Source organism: Trachinotus anak, unplaced genomic scaffold (assembly GCF_046630095.1).
Source record: "Trachinotus anak isolate AG129_WGS33_773 ecotype Australia unplaced genomic scaffold, CSIRO_AGI_Tana_v1 ptg000021l, whole genome shotgun sequence".
NCBI classification, from domain to species: Eukaryota; Metazoa; Chordata; class Actinopteri; order Carangiformes; family Carangidae; genus Trachinotus; species Trachinotus anak.
Window position 1 is genome coordinate 8157360 of NW_027273872.1, and position 24586 is coordinate 8181945.

At 38.9% G+C, this 24586-nt stretch overlaps 1 protein-coding gene across 1 annotated transcript; it reads right to left on the bottom strand.

Moving 5' to 3' along the window:
- Positions 1 to 8144: 8144 nt before the first annotated feature.
- Positions 8145 to 21197, bottom strand: qdpra (quinoid dihydropteridine reductase a). The gene is made up of 7 exons (XM_071457474.1): positions 21036 to 21197; positions 20836 to 20928; positions 19943 to 20039; positions 18701 to 18841; positions 15193 to 15301; positions 12457 to 12540; positions 8145 to 9348 (listed from the first exon to the last, which is right to left on the bottom strand). The coding sequence occupies exons 1-7, from the start codon at positions 21117 to 21119 to the stop codon at positions 9246 to 9248; spliced, it is 711 nt and encodes a 236-aa protein (XP_071313575.1). The 5' UTR covers positions 21120 to 21197; the 3' UTR covers positions 8145 to 9245.
- Between the last annotated feature and the right edge of the window lie 3389 nt (positions 21198 to 24586).

Genomic DNA, 24586 nt, shown 5'->3' on the forward strand with positions numbered 1-24586 from the left:
CATCTTTAGTATATTTTTTGTCACAATAGACACGCCTCCCTCCAAAAGGAGGCGTGTCTATTGTGACAATAGACACAATAGACAGAAGTTGAAACAGATATCTAAAATTAATGGATAAATGGCTGCTTTATCCACTCCGTATAATCGTAGTATGGATGTAAGAATGCAAATTTTAAGAATAAAAAAAGACAAAAAGCCTGAACACAGGCACTTCACCATGTCTTGAATGGAAAAAAAAGTTATTGTAATAAAGTCCATTTTTATATAATCAACAGCATTATGTAACATTTAGAAATAATTCAAAATAAGACATTTGGAATTTGACAGCTGGTATAATGAAAGGGAACTTAAGCTGATCTAATAGGACAGACAAAAGGTTTGGAACCACTGGCTTAGGCCATAAAATGTGAGAATATAGTGTAACACTCCCATTTCAAGGTTCCGGGTTGCAAAGAAACATTTTCAATTTGCTTGTTTTGACCAACCAACAGTCAAAAGTTTACAACAATATACTAGACAACAGAGAAAGTAACAAATCCTTATATTTCAGAAACAGGATCCAATTGAATATTTACCATTTTTGCTTGATCAAATCAAAATCTACTGTTGTGGATACATTTTCTGTCAGTCCTTCAACTGATGAATCAACTTCTCATTTTAACTCTATATCCATTCTATAAAAAAACATGTTCAACAAAAACAAAAACATTTTTAGATGATATAGTTGGTATATTGTGGGGCAGCTGTGGCTCACAGAGGGAGGGAGAGTTGCTCTTTAATTGCAGGGTTGGTGGTTTAAGAACTGGTGACTCCTGTCCACTTGTCAAAGTGTCCTGGAGCAAGACACTGAACCTCAAATAGCCCCCAGTGGCCAGGCCAGCGCCGTGCATTACAGCTCTGTCCACACGGGCATGTGTTTTTAAGAATATATTTTTACACTGGATATCTATATTTAATTTAAACATTTGCATTACGTTTGCATCATGTTGTAGTAGCATGATGATGTGTTGAACAAAAGGACAAAAACAGCAGGTGGTGTAAAGATAGTGCCACTTCCAGTGCTATATGACATTTACATTGCATGTATAAACAGTAAAACCAAAAGACACACCAAAACCTAGCCACAGCTTGCAGCTTGCATCATGCTTCATTCTGTTCAAAGCAGCAGATTTTGCTTCTTGTGATCCCAGTTTCTTCAAATGGGAAAAATCTTCCCAGAAAACAACAATTTTGCTCTACTATAATCAGTCTTGGTGTATCACGCCATGTTGCTCTGAATGGACGAACAATTATGTCAGAATCTGCCAGTGTAATTTAAAGAATATTCTGCTCCATACACTATGTGCACAGGGAGAAAACAGTGAAATATATAACCAAAGTTTGACAGAAACTATGTGCAAAGCAAGCCATTGCTGTCAGCTTGTCGTTACTGTGAGAGTGACGTTCCTGACAGGCCAGGAAAACATGTTCCCACCAAACTTCAGTGTAATCACAAATCAAAACACTCCAAAGACATTGACGCCTCTGTTTTTCCTGCCTGTGTGTGTGTGTGTGTGTGTGTGTGTGATCATTTTTTGTGTTTTTCCAGTCAAAGGCTTTGTCAAACTTCTCACTTTTTGCATTTTTCATGCAGTTTTTCATTTATGATGAGTAATTTCAGAGACTTCATTATTGTGTGCATTGAAAGAATATCTGGAGCAGGTCTTCATCAGCCCATCATTTATTCATTGACATGGATTTTTCAAGCAGTGGCTCACCTCTCACTGAGCAGATGTTGAGTACCATCTCGAGCTGCCTTGATCTTAACAGACACTGGACCTGATGTTGCCAATTTGAAAAAATAAATTCTCTATACACGTCGACCCTGCACTGTGAATTACTGGCTTGAGGGGCATTTAATTAAATCAAAAACTTATCACTCAAATTTTAATTATGCTGCCATGTCTCCCAGGTTCACTTATGACTTAGTGCCATCTAGAGGCCAAGCTGGCTACAACTCAAAACACTGATTTTACAAGAGACTGTAACATATGTCTTCATTATGTACAGTATCTTGTTATGGCTGTTTGAATGGCTTATTCTAAATTCTTTAAGCCTTAACAGAAAGAGATGGATGATTAAAAGGACAACTGCAGTACATTTATGAACACATAAACTTAAACACATAAAATTTTAACATATAATGCCAAGAATTACAAGTGTTTCTGCTTGCTTTAACTATTTTAAAGTTAATATTGTGTTTCACTAGCTGTTACTTTATGTGACTATATGTGCAGAGTTTTACACGAGAAGGAAAATGGAAATGGAAAGTTCCTCTGTGCTCACCTTAATGCTCAACTTTTTTGTGAGAAAACCATATTTGACTCAGGTCATTATTCCCGGCAGATTTTTTGTACATGTCTTAAAACATATTTTGAGGGGACCTTAAAGTAAAAGTATCAAAGCAAAACTGTAAAAATGCTCCATTCCAGGTAAAATTTGTGTTTATGTGAGTGTGTGTGGTTTGTCTGTATATGTGTATGTCAATGTCTGTATAGATACAAATTATATCCATTTTAAAGCTGAGGTTCTTAAATGCAGGTAAATAAATGAAATTAAATCAAATTGAATTGAAATCAAATTATCATGCAGACAGTCCATTGCATTAATGTGGAGGTAGCATCTAGTTGGTTGAGTTGGGGTTAATACTGCAGGGTAGTTTAGTTACAAAGTGTCAGATTTGATAAAATCATCAAATTATTTCTAAAATCTAAACAGCAAAATATACTTAAAGTATCAAAACTAATAAAAGTAATCATTGTGGGGGAAAATATGTACATATATATATATATATGTATATATATATATATGTGTGTGTGTGTGTGTGTGTGTGTGTGTGTGTGTATTTCCCTCTGAAATGTAGCACAGTAGAAGTGTAAAGTGACATAAAATGGAAGCACTCTAGTAAGGTACAAGTACCTCAAAATTGTACTAAAGTACTGCACTTGACTAAATGTACATAGTTAGATTTCACCACTGGCCTCCACTATATAATGAAAAAGTAAGAAATGTCTGCAGTAAGAAAGCATGACGATGATGTTTTTTGATGCTGACCACTCATTGACACTGTGAAGTGCTAATGTAGATATACTTTGTGCTGGATAAACACATGAACCGGACTCTTAATAAGATCTTTATAAGACCTCATGGTCCTGTCCCTGAACTCCTCCTGTCTGATCCCATTTCTAGTTTGTTGTTTTAGATCCTCAGTTAAAAAAACAGCCCCAGCTATGAGAACAGGCAGTCAGGAAGCCAAGAGGCGGTTCCTGAGTTTTGGGTGACTTACTCTCACGCAACACATGTGGCGGCTGGTCCCTGGGAGGCAGAGGGGTCCTCCCCTGCAGGTCAGGTTACCCAGAGCAGCCAAGGGATAACCACTACCATCTGGCCTCACCTTCCATGTTCACTGCCGCTCCAGGTCTCAATGGCTTCCACATGGCGCCCCGCCATCTCAGACATAACCCCTACAACACACAAACACACAGAGATACACATTCATAAAACTGACACACACACACAAGGCATACACAAATACACATCAAGCACATTCACATGCTATGCAGATATATATACATTTTGCACAGATTTATGCATATAAAAACACAAGCATAGGATAAATGCAAAATATGAACAAATACGTAAAAGTACTTTGTAGCACTGTGACTGGAAAGAAATAAAAAAAAAGAGGAAAGAAATTTAAAAAAAAGAGATGAACAGTAACAAAACATGTAACAAAGAGTGAGATAAGATTTTCTCAAAATGTGCATCAATGTGGCTTCATAAATGCATGAAATACATATGTGTACATTGCATACAAGCAAGTACGCACCCACAACACATACATATACATACACACAATGTAAATGCACATATGCAATCACTCTAACATGTACACCCCAACTGCACAAAAAGCCACATTAATTCACATAAGTAACACTACACAAAAGCATGCACCCTCACACACAAACACACACACACACGCACGCTGGCTCACACAACAGCACAGATTTGAATGGGGGGTGAGGGGCTTTAATCAGGAAATTCACCTCCAGGGGTTTCATGTAAGCAGGACTGGACGCTGCTCTTCTCCCTGCTTCACACAATGAATCACTGAGACAGCCTGTGCATGAAAGCCTCAATTCACTGTCAATAAAGCTAATGCTATCACAGGTTCTCCGTGTGCAGTGTAATCTATTATATGGCTTTACATGCAGCATGTGGAGAAAAATCATAAAACACTGCTTGAGCCGAAAAACACCATCAGCAATTACACTGAATCAACATAAATAACAACACTATAATATATTTATTCTAAAGCTGCTTTTATGGAATCTAGATATAAAGAAAAATATATGGAGAGACAGAGTATGCTTAAGGGAGAGGATGATATACAAGAAGTCAGGAGCTGGTCTGACCTCAAATTGGCACCAGTTTCCCCTCATTTCACTCTGTACTTGGTGGTTTACAGACACCAAAACCCTGTTATAATGATCAAGTACAGAATATAACGCCACTGTGAGCCATGCTGCCTGCATGCATAGCAAGTAGTAACCTACAAGATTTATGTTTTTGATTTTGCAGAAATCTCCAAAGCCAATCGCTCACTTCTGCTTTTTACAGCACTTTTCCTAAATTTTGTTTGGACTTTCTGGTGACACACTATGATTTCTGTAGATTTCTTGTGTGGTAAAATATGCTAACCATCACTGCTCATGTTACAACTACCCAGGTCTTGTCGTAACAGTCAAAGAAATTACAAATTAGAAGGGAAGTACAACCATTATATGTGAATTCAGACGACTCCACTTGTTTTCTAGCCACTGAACAGAAACACTGCTCCGTCCTTTATTTGACATAATAATAGGCTGAACGGTGAAATTCAAACATTAGTGACACTTGTGACAGGCTTGATTAAAAAGGGAGAAAAGGGAAGACCAGGAGCCAATTTCTCTCAGTATAATACAGTATACAGTGCAACATAGTCTGAAAGGAAATAACAGAACAAGCACCAGGATGGTTAAATGGATGGGTGGATTCTATTCCAGGACAACCACAACCAAAAAGGAATCAGAAATCATGAGGTGCAACATGTTGCAGAGCACTTGATCACAGTAAAAAAAGATCATAAGGAAGAAGATAAGATAAATGTACTTTAAGCTATGAGGGCAGTTTATATTTAGTCCAAAAAAACCTGCTCTGCTGCTGAACACTTAAAACAGTATTTTTTCTCATGTAAGTAGTTATAAGTTAATTTATTGTTGTGTTGTAACCAGTATGGAGGGAAAACGAATCAAAATGGAAGCATATTACTAAGAAAACATTATAGATTATAACTTTAATGTACTGTGTGTGTGTAGGAATGACAGACATACGATAGCATAAAACGAAATAAATTTTGCAAACCATGAATAATTTTTCTATACTATTTATATTCAGGCAGCTTCCTCTTAACTACCTTGGGTTGTAGAGAACTGTATGTGCCACTGCTGGAAATAATCACTGAGCATTACCATTACATTGTAATACTGGATGCTGAGAACTGCTGAAAAAGTACAAGTTCAAACAATTTTTGTTTTTAGTATTCTGGGGAATTTTCTGCCTTTATAGAAGGATATTTCGTAGAGAGATGACAGGAGAGGAAACGCGGGGGAAAGGGATGGTAAACAATATGCAACAAAGATCATCAGGAGGATTAAAAGCAGGGACATCACAGTTCATGATCAGCGCCTACACCCATAGACCACCTAGCCACCAAGTTAACCACAAAGGTATCCCCATGGGAGCATCTACACTATTTACCATATCAAAGTATATATCAATACAGTGATATACAATTAGAATCAGATGTACTGCAATAGGAGATTTTATGCACTGTCCCATTACGTTCTGTGGTCCTGTTGACCTGATGTGACTCTGTTTGTTGTTTACCACAGGTGAGTGAGACATCAGATACTTGAAATCACATCAGTCATCCTGTATTTAAATACTCACGGTCAGACTCGACAGATGAGACGTGAAAAATGCTTCACTGTGGCTTTAAAGAGGAGTACCCTGGATAAATTCTCTTTAGCACACCACTGCACCTGTGACACCCAAACAATTTGCTCCTCACAGGTTTACATTGCAGAAAACAATAGCATCTGTGGCGCTGGGTGACAACTTATCTGCCCTAGCGGAAACAGGAACAACATGCTCTGTCTCAGCGGTAATCTTTGATCAGTTGAAACGCTTTCTGTGATAAACATTGACTCGATCCCCCTGGGCAATCACTCTATAGTGCTGGCATCATGGGAGGTAATGTATGCACAGACATGTTAAATTCGCCTCAGGCCCTCATACACACATGCAAACGCACACACAAGCATACACACAGTGAGATGAATTGCTACGCCACCTAGAATAAATACATATCAGCTACAGTGAGCTGGGGCGCTTTGCTCTTTCCTATTAATCCTCAGCATGGTGATTTATTGCAGTGTGCTTGTCAACAGCCATATAGTCCCCTGGAAGTGTGGCCAGCCGAGAGAAATGGTGGAGTTTAAGACTAAAGCCTAGCAGCTGCCCCCGTAGTCTATTTATGTGCATTCTGGTCCAGGCTGAGGGTGAATATATGGGTTGGTTGAACAACAACAACATTTTGTGCAAAGAGGAATGGGTCTGTAAAATAATCTATTCGTCATAATCCAACTTTGAAATTGATGTCTTCCCAGATGTCGCTGCTGTAGAGATTTGCATTTGTGCAGGTGAAAGGCCTGGATGCTCTGCGATCAGTTCTGTGCAGGAGAGCGAACACTAAAGGGCCCTTCTGTAAGTTATTTTATACAGTGTATGCATGGCAGTGCGTATTCAGCTCCCAGTGTTAACTCATCCATTTGATTAATGCTACTTCCACTGACAAACACAGAGGTGCAGTGCAGCAGTGCAGGACTCTTATCAAGCAGCTCCATCTAGTGGTTGTGTAATATACTAAGGTCCCTTATTCTTTGAGTTTGGTGATTTTCTATATTTCTTTTATTGTCAGCAGTTCCAAAAACAAAGTCGAAAACAAACAGTGACTTGACTAACTAACAGTAGTTTCAGCATGATATATCTTATTCTTGTAACACAGAGCTCCATGTTAGACACAAACAAAAACACTCCAGCAAGCCTGACATGTTCTTACGGTACAATAAACAAGGATGCTGGTGCTAATCTCATATATGCTGTGCCTCTGCTATAAATACTCACTGAACACCACATGTGAATTAATCCGCATCTGAAAATAGTCCCTAATGCACGAACTACTTATGTCTGTTTGAGTAACACTTATAAAAACTACAGTACCCAGCTGTTTAAGCCTTGTTTTTTAATTAATGACAGTATATTTGTGACCAATTTTTAAGGATATACATCTTCAGTACGAAAATGTGACCAGAAGGCCACAGACAGTGTAGGGGCAATACTGAGAGACAGACTAACACTTTGTAATTCCAAAAATGATCTGATCCATATTGGATTGTGTCCTGCAGTTTAGTGTCAGCTTTTTATCAAATATCAACTGGGCTTCATCCGTTGCAGAACAGCTCCCTAAAGTGACCTTGAGGTGAAATTGTTTCGTCAACTGCTTTTTCCAAGGTCAAGAATGAACTCTGAACTTCACTTTTAAAACCCACATGGATGAAAAACCCTCAAAGCACTCAGAGGAAATAGAAATTTATAGAAACATTTACAATTCGTATATAATCCATAAACTAAATCTATAGAGAGCAGCAAGTTGAAGTTTTTGACATTTACAGCATAAGTCATTGTCATTTCGCTTCACTGACTTGTGTAGTTTCATGCAACTAATGTTCATAACTCTGTTTAATGTGAGACATTGCTGTAGTATTGTTATGTTATTGTTATTTTGTTCCATTATTGGTACTATTTGAGGATACATTTTAAACTTAGACTTCAGACACTAATAAAATGGCAGATATTAAATAAAGTGCATTTCATAGAAACAGGTAGTGATAGCCCCTGTGTTATGTGATCAAAAGCTCTGGAACAGCTACTAAATGACCTTGCAGCAAGATTGTTTTGTCAACTGCTGTTTCCACCATCGAGAATAAACTTTAAACCTCAAGTCAATCTTTCATTTTGACTCGTTTTATTGTGAATTTTGACACAGTTACAACACACGACTTAGAAAACCCACAGGAACAGAGCACCTTTTTCATACTGCGGACACCAAGGACACTTTGACTTGATAGCTACAAACATGAAATAAGGCCACTCCACTTTAAAGCGTATTGTACGTTTGAGAGAAGACAGCGGCTTCCTTCAGCTTTGAGGCTCTGCAGTGGCAGAGGACCTTCAGGGACTCTGGACAGTACAAACTAAAAGGGCTACAGATCTCACACATCACATTGGACTGACACTGTCGGGGCTGAATTTCACAGATGTTACAGAAATTTACTGTGGCTAATGTAGGTAGGAAGCTGTTGAAATTCATTTGAGAGGGGCAGGGATCCTTATGAAAGCGAAGTACTGTAAAATAAAGAAGACGTTAATACATGGCTCATTTGTTTTCTTCAACACTGGTATGACATAGAATTACAATGGTGTGGGATCACTAACTTTTATATGCATCTTAATTGGTGGCTGCTTCCACACTAGTCTGACCAAAAAGGACTCACACAAACATTTTAACGACACGTTTCTCATTTAGCTGAATTTCACTCTATTGATCTCTGAAATAATTCTGAATACTTTAAACTAAGTTTTGTAAGATCAGTTCAAAAGTTCACTCTTGAATGTGTGTCCCAAACTGGCCAATAGTGTATTGCCATTAATAAAGATTTAACCCAGTCTGATGGACTGCTGCAATGAGATTGAGTTGTATTGATCTACAGCTAGATGGCACTGTGAGGCTGCATTTACAAAGAAAGACCCCTCCTCCTCTCCACTCCAAAGCAAACACATCTGGCTGTCTCCTCTCCAGCTCCCTATTTTATTAAGCTCCTCTCTGTCACCATCTCTCTTCTTCACCTCTCCACCCTCCAACCCTCTTCATCACTCCTCCTATCTCTCTAACTCTCCATCCCCATATCCTCCTCTTCTCTCCTCCAGTCTCTATCTCTGAGCTGCTCTGTCTCCTCATCTCTCCCTCTCTCTGCTTCCATCCATCTTTATCTCTCCCTCCCCACAAACCCCCCATCACTGTTTACACAGCTCTACTGTGTCCTCTACGGAGTGGCCACAGCCTGGGTTTCCCCTCCAGAGGTCACCAACTGCATCAGGCTTCCCGATGCTGGCCGGTTCACCCCGGTGGCCCAGTTGAAGAAGAGTCTGCAGAAAAACAAAGAAATAGGAGCAGTTTTAGTGATTTTACTGAAGCATCCAAAGCCCAAATATGTCTGTTCGTTTCTATACGTCTATACTGCCTTTATCAATACATACATAAACATACAGTAGCTGTGTTTCTATTCAAGACTCATAGTGAATTTCTGCATAAATCTATCTAATTTCAGTGCAGCACCTTCCCATAACAATAAACTGCATTAGGTACAATCTACTACTAGTACTTGTAGTACAGTACATAGTCAGAATATGTTTATAATTATCATATATCTTCTTTCAATCAGCTAATTGATTAATCGACTGATTGTTGCAGCTCTAGTTGGATCTCTAACTCTCCCGTGATACAGACCATGTATCATTTTTCAAAAAATGAATATATTTTAATGTAGAATATTCCCTAGTTTCAATCAAGTCTTTTTACAGTATGTACAGTATACATACAGTTTCACTGGCCTCTGTAGGCTTAAAAACATTTTATTTGCATGATTCATTGCATTGCATGTATGTTATATAAGCTGTTTATTTAGTACTGCATGTATATAAAAATGCTGCATTTTGGTCAGTTTAACCCAAGCTAATTTTAACACTGAGACACAGCATAACAACTGTTGCTATGGTTACCCACAGCTGTTTGTTATTAAGTTGACTGGAACTAGACCTGTCAGCCAATCAGAAACAAGTATTTTCCATCGCCATGGAGTGGGACTAGAACTGTGAACCAGACCTCAGTACTAATCGACTGTTCGGTACTGACTGAAAAGTTTCCATAACACTGAGTATCAATAATTGTCAAGTAATAAAATTTGGCACTGAATGCTTGGTCAGCGTGATCGTCTTGTTTACTTATTCTTATTCTAGTTAGTTCTGTAGTTTCAATCCCTGTTTTAGCATTTGAATTATTTAGGCTAAGTCCTTAAAATCACTTAAAATGTTTGGCTTTCTTTGTAAAATAAACATCAATAAACTTTTTAAATGGACAGAGGGTAACCTTAACTTTTTGGATGCAAATAATGAATTTGAAACCTCTGTTTATCATGATGTGTACTAGTCTTAAAACTGTCTTAAAACAGTGCACGTGTTTTATGAATGAACGTTGTCCTTTTGAAGGCCAGAAAGGTGAGTAGAGGACAAGAAAATGGACAAAAAGACCCGACTGCCACCTCCCTTCATTTCCCCCCCACCTAGACTGTTTCTATTCCTGTCCTCAGTCGCTCATCTGTTTCCTCCGGGATTATTAAACTGGATCAAATCCCATCTAATCCCCACGGCCTACACAGCGTGTAAACACTCTGGAAATCAACACAAACTTGTGTCTAAATGGAGCCAGCATGTATTCAGATAACTAACCATTTGCAAGAAGTGGCTATCATTAGTTTCATAATTAATTTAATTAATTTTTAATTGAATCAAGTATCTTACTCCAGATATTAGAGGATTTTGTCAGTTGTGTCTCATAAGATACACGACAGTTCCTTGGATTTTCATTTTAGAAGTTTTAGAATTGCAGAATTTTTTTTTGTTTTTCACATATAAATACAACCTCATGAAGATGTAATAAGAGCTGTTGGCCACTGTAGTTCCTTAAGATGTCAAAGAACTACATTTGATCATTTTGCATTGAGTATGAGTAAATCTGTGATGTAATGTTGTGTTGGGTTGTGTAGAAAAATGCCACAAATTATACACCAACAAAAAAAAGAGAATGAGCTACATATACATGAGCAAGCAACAAAAAACAAACACACACAGGTGAGCCATGAATAATACAATAGTGCCAAGCTTGTGGAGATCTGTTTTGCTTTCCTGAGGTATCACAGTTTTACTCACTCAACTATATATAAATAATTTGACATATATGTGACCAAACATCAAGAACCAGCAATTGTTTAAACCTCACAGGAGATCCATTCTCCATCAGAAAGGTCTGAACAACAGTTACTTTAGCTCCTTTTAAATAAAAAGAGAAAATAATCAACATATTCTACATATTTTACACCCAATATGTAACATGTGATGGACAACCCATCCTATAAAAAAATAGCTGCTGCTATTTTTCTCTAGTCACGTGCTTTTTATTCTAGGGCTCATTTATTGTTTTGTCATATTCTCAAACTCTTGTGCGCAGCTGACTTAATCTTATGTCGAGTATTTCACGAAACTAGGATGTGGTTTGATACCTGAAAATGCGTCTGCGATCTAAAAGCATCAAAGGTAAATGTGATGTTTAAGATTGTGATGTCAGCTGCTCAGAATCAAAGAGCTTTCCACACTAACACTGAAGAGGCAGAGAGAAAATTCAGTTCCTCAGCTCCCAGTCTTAACAGGCCAGAATGTAAATCAGACACATGGAGACGTTTCATGGAGAGCATGGAGTCATACACCACCTGAACAACACCTCTGCTCATGTGTCATGAAAGACGCATAGAAGAAAAAGACAAAGGCCAATCAGTTTTATCAACTGATCTTAGTTCATTGTTTTTTTGTTTTTTTTTTTTTTAGGCACAGATGAAAGTCTTCAGTATGCTGCATACAACCTAAATATGCTGGGACATATGGAATATTGTTTGGACCTAAAGTGTGTGTGTCTTTGTTTGTTTTGTGATATCAAAATCCATAAAATAACCAATTAACTAGAACCCAGTGATGATTTATTACAGTTTCAAGCCATTTACTGAATATTTACTTTGACTGAAAACAAATAAACAAATAAGTAAAAGAAAGTCAGTGTTAAGTCCTTTTGGCAAATAAAGGAGATCAGTAGAAGCCTAACGCTACATGTGGCAGGTAAAGAGTGATGTGGTTATAAGAAAAAAGGTAAATTACTGAAATTAATTTACTGAAAATGAAACTATGAAACTATACTGAAGGGTGAATTTTAGTAGCTAAGGTCTGAATGCAAAGATTTATAAAAAACAAAAACCAAACAGGAACAAACCAGCGTAGGAAATCAACCGTTTTATATTGCTGAGAAAACACATCTTTGTTCAACCATGAAAAAAAGGGGGGGAAAAAAAAGTCATTTTCACAATACTCACTACAGCGATGAAATAAGACTGAAATATTACACTATGAATCATTATTCGCTCCGGCACTCACTCTGCAATGTACTCCAGCGGCGTCCAAGAACTGAAATCTGCGTCAGGCATGAACTTCCTGTTCATTGGCGTATCCAAGGTAACCCTGCCAAATTAAGCCAGATGACAATCAGGATGAGTATGAGGCAGAGTCCAGGAGGCGGGGAGGTGGGGGAGCTGGCACACTGCAGCATCTCTACACACACAAGGCTCTGTACACAGGGTTCATATGGATGTGGATCGGAGATGAAGTCATTTGCATCATGCGTCTGTTTTGTTATCATGTTGTTATCACGTTCATCACATCATGCTTTTCAAGTCACCTTCAGCAAAAGCATGCTAATATTAACATTAGCACTGTCCCTGTGTAATATGCTTTTAAACAACATGACCTACTGAAATATGTGGTGAATGTACTGTAGTATTTTGGGAGTGTGTGAGCTGTACATACACACTCAGGTACAAAAACACACCGGTCTGAAGTTTGGCCACTGATTTAGCCTCTAATCACCAGGGACAAAAGTTGGTGCTGCAGCAGAAGGTGAGACACACAGCTTATGACGGCAGTGAAGGTACTATTGTGTCAAGTTGTGTCCAAAAATAAATAAATAAATAAATAAAATTACACTTCTTGTAACTCTGTCACTTCTGAACACACAGACACGACAGACATATTTTTAGCTTGAATGTGACTTACACTTTCAGAGGAGATCATTGTAGTGTATCATAAGGCTGATGTCCAATGTGAATGATTGTCCATTCACCCTTTTAGGAATCATAGAAAAAAATAACCTCCTTACAATTACAGAACTTCTCTGAGAACCTTCTGTATTTTTAGTTTTGCTCAGTATCAAAAATAATTCAGTGACTGCTAACAGCAAGTGCTAATAGCCATTTTGGCATACTTTGCCTGAATGTAAACAAATATCAGATATGATTATAGAAGCAAAACAAAGAATGTGATCCATCCATTGAGGTTTTAACATCCATTAAAATTGACTTTTTTTCCTGTTCCACTACTTTGAAAACCTCTGTTCAACTATATGCAGGAATACATATATTATTGGGGGATGCAGGCTGTAACAGAAACGCAAGTCATGGGGCTAATGCTGAACAGATGTGACAGCATGCTGGAGAGGCAGTCCTGCCTCATTTCGTTGGGCAACGCAGCCAAAGAGAGAGCAGGAGCAAGAAACGCCCCTACACATCCATTTCTAGCTTCTCACGATGACAGTGCAAAAACACTGCTTTTAAATCCAATAAGTGAATAGACAAGGCGATGATGCAAAGCCTGCTGTGCGCGTCATTCATCTGAAACAGATCATGTGCACAACCAGAGGCGCGCCGTGTGAAGCTGGCAGCCTGATCCATCTTTTATCCCGGCAGCTTATCTTCACCTCGCACATATCCATCGAACACAACAAAGGAGCGTGTGGCACAACTAATTTTACAGCACAATAGCTTTCATCTTCATTCCCTTCACTGGCCGTGTGCGCGGTGTGTAAGATTTCTATGTTACAGTGAACACACACCACTTCTTTCTACCTAAGGCACTAAATGTGGCTATAGCAGAGAAGAAAATCCACAGTAAATGAGACTCTGTATATTTGTCCTGTTTTTCTGATGAAATCCTGACGTTGGATCTGTTCTCTGTCACCAGAAAATAATCCAGTGCAAGGGATCAAAACATGAAATCAAACAAGCAGTGAACAGGTAAAGAAAAACGCACATCACTGTCATCTCTTTATAACAGTACCTGAATGTGTGTAGTTCAGAGGGCATCATCTTACAGTATATGAGGCTACAGATGTTCAAGGTTTTGTAATAGTCTCCTTTATTGGAGCACACCATAGATTCACTCATAGTGAGTTTGCTTATCAAAATTCTAGTTCTACTTAGCCTGTGAAAACAGGCTTGGTTGACACAGAAGAACAACAGCTTTTACATTGAAATACAACATTAAATCCTGTGGTATCATGGTATCAAAAAAAGATGTTTTTTAGGTTTTCTAAGCCTGTCATTATAAACTGGAGGGGTGGGGTTTGAAAGAAGTGGACGCAGGGAAGATCTATTAAAAGATGCTATAAAGTTGCAATGTATGTGCTTCACCCTTACTAGAGATATCTCTTCTTCTGCTGCTGCTTCTTCTGCCTTTTGTGAGTCCCCCAGACTTCATGGAAGTACAACACTAAATCAGTGGAGTAATTCTTTAAAATGTTTCCTTCTTTTCTCTTTAATTTACATTTCTTTGTTATTTGTTTTTCTATCTATAAAAGCACAGTTTCTGAATACAGGCTGTGTGCATTTCTCTGTGGACTGTGCGCTTTGATACTTTCACAATATTAATGTAGAACCTAGACCTGCTTTATAATCCAGAAAGACACAGTCATCTCACTTTATGCAATATGGGACCTGTACACTGCCAGGGCAATAAACAATTAGAGGGTTTTCATGGATGTTTTGATATTTTTGTCTGTGACCTTCATCGCCTTTGGAATCCTGTGTAACTGCTACAGATGCCCTCCTCCACACGAGAGCCAGCTGGAAACTTTACGGAGCCATTTTCAGCCTACAGGAGGTCTGACTTTGATTCTCCAAATATAGATTTTCGATTCCTTTAAAGCCCCCTACCTGTGTCCCATCCATCACACACCGCGGTTTACATGTGCCACTGGAGCACTGCACTCCGTTCACTGACTTCACAGCTAAATGCGCATCAGGACAATGTGTCTCCACCACATTTCACCTCAGTACTTACGGGAGTATGGCCACAGCAGCGGCTCCTGATGGCATCCCACTGTTTTCCGCTCCTAGACTCTGACACAGCTGGTGGACGGCAGCTTTGGCCATGCCGTAGCCTACCATGCCTGGAGATAACAGACAGACCTTTTATTTTAGTGTCCTGCAGAAAAATTCAGTTTGCAAAAAAAGCACCCACCACATCAAATGCATCACACACTGCGCCCAGGAGTGGATGACATTGATTTAGCAGAGAAAGGTCAAGTGGACAGACTTCACTGCATCTCTGGAAGGAACATCTCAAGATTGTAAAAACAGGAATAGCAGAAACATAAAATGCAAACCTGGTCTTCACGCAGTGGTATACAACAAATCATGCACCATTTACTGAGCGCATACAAACCCGTCCTAACCCCTATTCTCTTTTCTCGTGTTAGTCTGTTATTTTCCCCCTGAATTTGTACGTGAACCCAGCCTTCAATAACTTAGAGAAATGTTTTGCAGCTTCAGCATCTGGAAACAGTAAATGCTTTTCCTCCCAAACATCTAAATGGGCTTTCAAAAGAATGCAAAGCATCTGTTCACCCCCCCCTAAACCAGTCTGGTGACAGGCTTGCAAAGGACTGACCAATGGGAACGAGGGGTGGAGGTATGACTTTTTCCTGACTTTCTTGAGCTTTTGTTTTTCTCCAAGAGGAAGATCAAATATAATTCGAGCTAGGGGTACCAGTCACACAATAGCCTAAAGACACTGAAAGCAACACTGCATTGATTTGCTGTGTAACATCCAGGTTAACCTGCAGGTTTTCATATCCTGTACCTGACAGGTCACATGTTCAGAGCTAATGTGCATCCACCAGTAATAGAGCTCCCAATTATCCAATCTGTTCTTGAAATCCAGACAATCCAAACATTACCTGACAGTTATACCAACATTTGCAGAAGACCATTTTATTTTTCCTGTGCATACACAATGAAATATATTCTGTGTTTCAGGTGTATTCTACTCTACTTTAGAGTATAAATATTGATTATGCAAACCTAACTGATGTCATTTAGTCCAACATTAATAACATAATGTTTTGTCATCTTTAAGGTATAATGTGTGCTTTTTGTTAAAGTTATAATATGCAATTGTTCCACATTACAATGTCTAAAAACCTGTGTTATTTTTTTGTGAACTCACATTAACTCAAATGTTTCCAGCAATTCTCAAACTTAGAAAAATAATGGTATTGGTCCATTTGAGTTTGCCTGTTCTATTCCACTCTGTTCTATTGTGATTAGATTCCTGCACTACTGACTTCAGAGACTAATCCCCCGTCTAGTGTGTTAAAACTAAGACTGGACTGGGCCTCTGTATCGAATTTTACCAACAACAATCAAGATGTGCATCCAAATGCTGCATGCTATCCTCTGCATATCTTGGAGGATAATCTCAAATTATGAAAAAACAACACAAGTCACATGAGGAGGCAGAGAAGCCTCCTCCATCGTTCTTTTTAGGGCTCAGCTTCCATTTTAAATCCTCGCTCTGAGGTCAGGATTAGTACAAACTCAATCACATGTTTTGACAACCCTTTGTTGGTCTTTCAAGTTTGGTTTCGGGAATGTACTCTCCTGGTCGACATCACCTAACAGAAGGGTAACCAGTTCAGGAGAGGAAGCATGCTTTTGTTTCAATCTCAGGATCATCTCTTATTTTCACGCAGAAGAGCGGGTTAGGATGACTAATAGCATTGACTTTGAAGAAACTGAAGGTTGTTCATCAAAGTTTTCTGTTTCCACCACACAGATGATATGAATATACCCAATGCTTATAAGATTTTTACTCACTTTGTTTAATCAAAGCACATGGAGGAGGAAAGGTACCTCCTCAGTGCTGTCTGTTACATTTCTTATCATTTCTCTCTTCATGTTGACTCGCATTTAATTAAACTTAAGAAAAGGGTTTGTGGAAAATGAGATGGAAACGTTCAGTTCTTTTGTGTTTAAAATACAATACTGACAGAAGCTGCTGCTGCAGAGTATGACCCCAGCCCCCAGAGAACAATAGATATAAGGTGCTTCGGTCTGTTTCAGTGGAGTTAACACACTGTCCATGTGGATAATGTGTGTGCAGCCACAACTGCTGAGTCATTCTCTTGCTAAGTCTGTTGCCAATGAGCCTGTGGGCTCTGTGCTGACTGCTGAGCCAGGGTTTTGTATTGCTGTAGAGTTACACCTCAGCTCATCACATGGTTGGCTTAGATACAGGGGTGGCTTGACATCACATGGCACCACTCCAAAGCTCGTCTGGCTGCCACAGAGGCTGACGAGTCGTGCTGGTGTCACATGGTAATAAAGCTGTAACTAATGATTGTTTTTTATTATTTTCATTATCAATCAAATAAATAAAAAGCTGGTTAACTGGTTACTCATTTAGTGTATAATGTTTCAGAATAATGCCTGTCACAATTTCCTAGAACCTGAGGGGAAGTTTTTAAATGTCTCGTTATTACCAAACAACACAGAATGTAATTTTTTTTTAAATCAAAATTTGTCCTAAGTAATGTTCTGTCAATCAGTCAGTCAGCTTTCAGGTCTACATGGTGACAAAAGTCAACAATTGAACCAAATCCACCTGTACACTTTTAAAAATATTAGGAATTCTCATGTGAGTTTTTTTTTAATTCTTGAGTTTAACACACATTTGCTGTTAAAAACTACCATCTTTAAACTGAAAGAGAGACTGTGACCTTAAGTATCTTGTATATTTTGGCAAAAATGTTATGTACTTAAACAGCAAATAAAACCAAATCAAGTCATGATTAAAGATTAATCAAGTTGTAGTAATATACAGGTTTACCTATTTAAATAAAAGTAATACATAAACATTTTATTTTAATATGAAATTTATTTCTAATTACAATTCATTTTTAAGGGATATTTGTTTGCATAACAACCTCATTTAGTATGTCATAGTATACTGTAATATATATGAGTACTGTTGTTATAAATTAGTACTATTAGATGAATGAATTGATTTATTCTGTCAATGAACCCCATCAGTTACATTTTAAACAAAAAGAGAGTGAGCATATCAGGTTTGAATCAGATGGTCAAGGACACACAGAGAACAACATGACTGCTGAGAGACAAACAGACCATTTTGGGAATTATTCTATAGGTTTTTTTTTTCTTTTGAAACAGAAACTCTAACCACCAAGTCCCATTGCTGCCCATGATCTCTATCCTTTTTTTTTCCTCACTTGTTTTATTTCTAGGATCCATTTTATCGACACACTCTCCCCTCATTGTTGTGATCTGTGTGAGCTTCCCCACGCCTCAGATCAGGATGTCAATTCCCTGGTCAAAGCCCTGCAGCGCCTTTTATTACCTACATTATTTGAATTGGCAGATTGGACAACAGAGACGTATGCACAATGTAGTCTCCAATAAGTCAAAGTCTGCCTGACACCCTGACGTGATACACAGCCAAACCAGGTCATCATGATGAGAACGGTAAACACAAATGTGTGCCTTACCTCCAGTGCCTGAGAGAGCTGCTTTAGCTCCGGCCAAAGTCAACAGTCCGCCTTGTTTAAGGTGCAGAGCGGCGAGGCGGCTGGAGATAGTGGAGGTCCACACACTCTGTTTCCACATCAGATCTGTGTTTTTGTATAAATCTGAGAGAAACATGGAAAATAATCATAAAGGAAAGTTTTGTTTTTTTTATTCCGTGGTATCTTATCCGTGGTTATTTTTTTTGTCCAACATGCTTCTTCCACAGATGCATCAAATCATCTGGCCTTTGAAGGAATAGTTGTGCATTTTGGGAAAGATAGATGACAAGATCAACAAGCTTAGCAAAATGATGGGAAACACACAGAAATGGCTAGCCCAACTGTCCAAAGCCCACTAATTAACGAGTTATATTTTGTTTCGTTAATCCGTAGAAAAACCTAAGTGTAAAATAAGAAAAACTGCCGTTTCAAAGGGGGGTATGTGCCTGAATATTTCTTGGCTGGGACCAGAAATTTCCTGGAGACTCCACTGCTTGTCTGGCAACAATCTTGGACTTCGTCCCCACCAAAAAGTGTCGCTTTTACACTTTAGTTTTGAACCCGTTTAGCACAATATGACATTTTAATAAGTGAACTATAGCAATAGATGGATTTTGTTACAGGCTAACCATTTCCCCTTGTTTCAAGTCTTTATGCTACGCTAAGCGAGTCTACTGCTTTGGGTATTGTTATCATCCAAATCTCTCCCAGAAAGCTAATAAGAATATTTGCCAAAATGTTGAACTGGCCAGCACATAATAATCCGACAGGTCTATTTAACACACATACATGATTAATATTTAGATACCATGGGAAGGGCATGAAAGGACCCAAAATGCTAATTAGCTGCACAGTGGATATCAGTTTTGGTGCTTTGTCTGCAGAGAACTTCTGGTTTGCTTTTGCTGCAAGGTAGTTTTCTATACACAGAAAACTAGAGACAAAGGCCACTGAGCAAGAGGGTTTTAACTGAAAACTTCAAAATCTCATTTTAACTTCCACCTTGTATTTAACTGCTGTTACTGGTGTAACACAAAATACAGTCTACAATTAAGGAAAAAAAATAAAATGGACCTCTGACCTGAGATTATTTTACCCCACCTCTGTTACATAAATTACATAACTACAATTTATTGAGCTTATCTTCAAAATGAAGCATGAATTGCAGCAGGGAAACAAGTGGCTGATGATTAATGTTACAACAAACAAAGGTTGAACTCTGACCTTTGGAACTACATTTTCCTCCCGCCCATCCTCCAGCCACACACAGGATGGCATCCACTTTTTGGTCCCCTAGCAACTGGGCCACATCTGCCGTCACCTGCAAAAAAAACCAGACAGAGATAACTGCTAACATCTTTTCATAACGCCTCGAGGCCTTGCAAACAAGATGACTGGCATTAAAATGTCAGCTGACAGCTGGAAATTTTTAATGCATGTTCTGTGCTGCGTTCAGGTCAACAAACAAAAGGGGATATTTGGAGGCAGCATTTACAGACGCCTTCGTGTGAGGCTGTGTTTCATTAATACCCTTTTTTGCGAAAAAAGAAAAAAGTGTCCGAATGATAAGATGACAAATAACTGTAAACACAGGGATGCTAAAAAATTTCAACAAAGTCATACATATAAGCAAAATCATGACATAGTATTTGTTCACGCAAGACATAAAAAATGAAATCTATTATAAAAAATAAAATCTTGTATCAAATAAGAATATAATTATTACATCAACTGTTTAATTCTACATGTTTATTTGTCTTTGAGTCATGTGTCCAGAGTATACCCTGCCTCCTGCCCAGCACAAAGGGGGAGACTAATGCTGTCAAATTTTCCCCATTTTCAGGTTTTCTGGTTTAAGACATTTGACATTTCAGACTCTTACTTTTCCAATGCGACTTGAATGCGGCATTAGCCTGTACAATTTCTAGTAAAGCAATATTGAACCAGCAAAAAAAAATAAAATAAATAACCAGATCATATTTATGGATGACTGGATTCAAACCAAAAGTTAGACTTTAGTTATTGGGCCTTTCAGCTCTGCTGTCGGCTCTTCAGTTTGACATTAATGAGACAGGAAAGCATGCGTGTGAGTCATGTTTCTGTCTCTTGCAGCTCACCTGTCCTGCCTGCTCAGTGAACGACTCACTCATCTTCACTATCACATTTTCATGAGCCTCCTCATTCGCAGCCATGTCGACGCTGGCGACCCACTGTTGATTTGAAGCAGAGAGAAACAGAGGTACAGTTAGCTTATCAGCTAGCACTGCACAGTGTTAGCATCTGCTCCGCAGGGTAGCGGTTAGCTGTCGTCGCTCACCCAGCCTTGGGACTTGAAATGTTGGACACACTTGGAGCCCAGAGCGCCTCTTCCGCCATAAACGATCACCCGGTTTGCGGCCATGGTGGTGCTCTGATTACCAGTCAGCAGCGAGTGGGTGAGCTGCGGCCGAGCTCCACATTAATACAGAGGGAGGCAGCGGAGGAGGAGGAAGAGGCGTTTCTCCGGTCGGGCAACAGGTTGGCAGAACTGATGCTGCGTTCAAAGACTGTCGGAAACTAAACGATTACAACACTTGTCAAGTCTGAAAATTCTGAATTGCAGAGACCTTGATAATATGACACTGGATCATTTACCTGCAGTATGAAACTTGACCGTATTTTGATAAAGCATATACAATGAAATGATATATGTAATTTTATGTTGGGATACTGATGTACAGTACTGTGCAATTAGGCACTGAAAGGATTTTCAAAAATAATGACATGAATAGTTTTTATGTTTTAATCAAACCTGCAGAGCAGAGCTTTTGTCTCCCATTCTGGCAGTAAGAGTCACACAAACACTGAGCTAACCCAGTTTGTGGAAAAGCCACACAAATGGATTACCATTGAAGTGGCTATACATTAAATATACATCCACCACCTGCTAGCAATCCACAGTCAGTGAAAGCAAGCCAAAAGCTACATCTGAGTTCATAAAAAAATCAGCATCAAAACCCATAATCATTTAACAAGAAGACACAAAATATGACAACTACACCTCTTATGCCCCAGAAATGTTCAAATGTCTCTATAACAACTTAAGAAAGGCTATCTAAAGGTAACAGCCACAATATTAGTTTACCCAGAACAATATGTTGTAACACTTTATTATAATATAATAATGATAATATCCTTATTATAATAAAACAGCTTGTGATGTACAGTTTAATTTTGTTGTATGAATCAGCTGACAATAAAATACTTACCGGTTTCCACTGGTAATTAAATGCAGGTACAGTGGGAGAAAACAAGAATATGCAGAACAAGGAAGTAATAGTGCTGGGAAACAAAACTAAATGGTGTCCACAACATTATTCTTACTGTGCAATTAAAGAGCAGACAAGGGCCAATCCCCAATTATATCGAGGGAGTGGGTAAATAAGGGTGTTCATACTTTAGGTGACCTTTATAAAAAATAAATATGTCCTTAAATAATTTGACAATCTTGTTGAGTGGTTCAATATAGCCAATAATCAGTTTTGGAGATATGTCCAATTGAGACATCTCCTCGTTAGTACTTTTGGCTCTTATCAAAGTTCTCCCCAGGACTTGCACCTCATTAAGGAGATTCTTGATGTTGGAGAGTCGGACTTGGGGCTTCCCATTATCATCCTATGCTTAGAAATAAGAAGACCTGAAAAAAAACAGAGCTCTGAAAATACCATGCAGAAGATATTTGGGCACCACAGGATTAGTGGTATAAAATTATTGGGATTACCAAATAGGTTTTTAGAGGTATCAGGATATAGTTAACACAATTCAAATCTTCAATCTTCGACATGGCAGCCCACATAAACCTAATCATTACTGTGTAATAAAAATAATCATCATCATAACAATCATAAACAATCATAGGCTCCTCATTAAACTTTAAAGATTAGCCATGTTCGCTCTATCTACAGCTCCTTGTTATATTATTACATTTCTTTAGTATGCTATAATTTTTTCTACTTAGATGACAAATCCTCCATAGCTGTGCATGTGACAAAGGTACAGTACATTTGTTTTCTTCTCCAGTGTGCCTGTTATGACCTGCGGTTCTTGTCAGATGGACACCAGCTTTTCTGTTGAGGCACACAAATGTCACTGTAATCGACAACTTGAGACATTACTCCAAGATTTTTAACCATTTTCTTTGAGTTTCCAACCCCCAAACTACATTGTTCTAGCCCAGTATTGGTGAGATACCCTGTCAACATATATGTTTATCCTATAAAGCCCCTGTTATATAGGTTCAACAGAATCATAACCCCATTTTCCCAAACCTCAGTTTTGTTTCCCACTACTCACCAGCCCAGCACCTACCAAACATATAAAAAAATACTGAAAGTATGATGCACCTTTTCTCACCTCTAAAATTCCCTCTTGTTACTCCCTTGTTCACCTCAGCCTTGTTTGCTCTCACTGCACATACATTTAAGTACCAGTGGAAGTGATAAGTATTTGTTATCCGATTCACAACAATTTTTTTTTTCCTTCTTATATCCACTTTTAGCTCAATGCTAGGGTCTTTAGAAGTGTCACCTTTGTCTTTGTAATTTAAGCAATGGGAACAGCTTGACTCCGAAATGATCTCAGAAGCCATGCATGAGACGAGCTTGAAAAAAAAATTAAAATTTTGGAGTGCACGGCTTTACTTCTCCTAGAAATTTAGTTTTCATGCAGCGAGCACTAGGTGCTGCTACAAGACTTCGATGCTGATGACACAGCAGTGAGCTACAGCTTCCCATTATTTTGCTGCTGTGCTATCTGTGCAGTGTGCCAACAAGACATCCCCGGCTCTCATGAATAATACAAGCGAGATGGCCTTGGCTCCCCGTCACTGTAGTGAAGCCCCTGATCTGTCACACTCACCTGGATATGACACACACTTCTGCCACAGGGAATAAATGCTTGGTTTGTCTAGTCTGACATCCACACATACACTGAAAGAGAGTGTGAGAGAGACAAATACACACTTTTTCCAGTGTTGTAAACAAAAGTATTATGCCACCCCTTCTTGCCTGCCTTCCTATCTCCCGCAGAAAAGGTAAGATTCACACACACACAAACACGCATGTACACACACACATTACCTTTAGAGTGTGAGATGAGGAGGAGCTGTTTGGGTGATGGGAGACAGTGAGGCTGGCCGACCTTGCTTCTCCTCGGGAGCTGGGTGACGTACCGAGGAACACAAAATAATTATGTCCCGCTGTCTGTTCAGACCTAGAAGAGACATCCTGCGGCTTTCTGACAGTTGACAAACACAAAATTAGAAGTACACTGTGGCGATCTGTGCCAAGTGGAGAATCTGTCAGCAGCTCGGCATCTCGCAGCGTGAAGTGGACACAGTAATGACTACAGCAGCAGCAGCGGTTGTTGGAGAGGTAGTACTGTAGCTGCTGTAGTGATAGTTGCCAGCTGATGACTGAAAGGTTGCTGGTTGCAATGCAGGAGCAGGAGGTGGTAAAATCAGGGGGCATAGGGAAGGTCACTGAGAGCACACCAGTTGTTTACCATGATAACTTGCCTAATTCACTCAGCTACAATGGGCTTAATGGAAGATTTCTGTCTTGGTTAAATTTGAGGTGTTCCATGTTTTTAGGTGGGTTTCTTGATAAAACACTACCTGCTGCTCAGTTCCCGCTTTTGAGCAAGGAACTTTAAGTTGGGGCCGTTAATATTTTGTATTAGCAGTGGATCATATGACTACAGGCCATATGAAAGACTCACTGACTCACAATAGGACTTAAGTGAAAGCTAATTTTGCTCTGTGTCTGATGGATGTGTAAATAAGCACCTGTTTTCTAATATGTGCAACTTTTGAAAGGATCGAATAATGCT

Coding starts and splice junctions, on each gene's coding strand:
- qdpra (XM_071457474.1), bottom strand. CDS start 21,119: ATGGCCGCAAACCGGGTGATCGTTTATGGCGGAAGAGGCGCTCTGGGC. Junction 20,929..21,035: donor ATTTCAAGTCCCAAGGCTGG/GTGAGCGACGAC, acceptor TCAAATCAACAG/TGGGTCGCCAGCGTCGACAT. Junction 9,349..12,456: donor CCGCTGGAGTACATTGCAGA/GTGAGTGCCGGA, acceptor GTTTTTCTGCAG/ACTCTTCTTCAACTGGGCCA.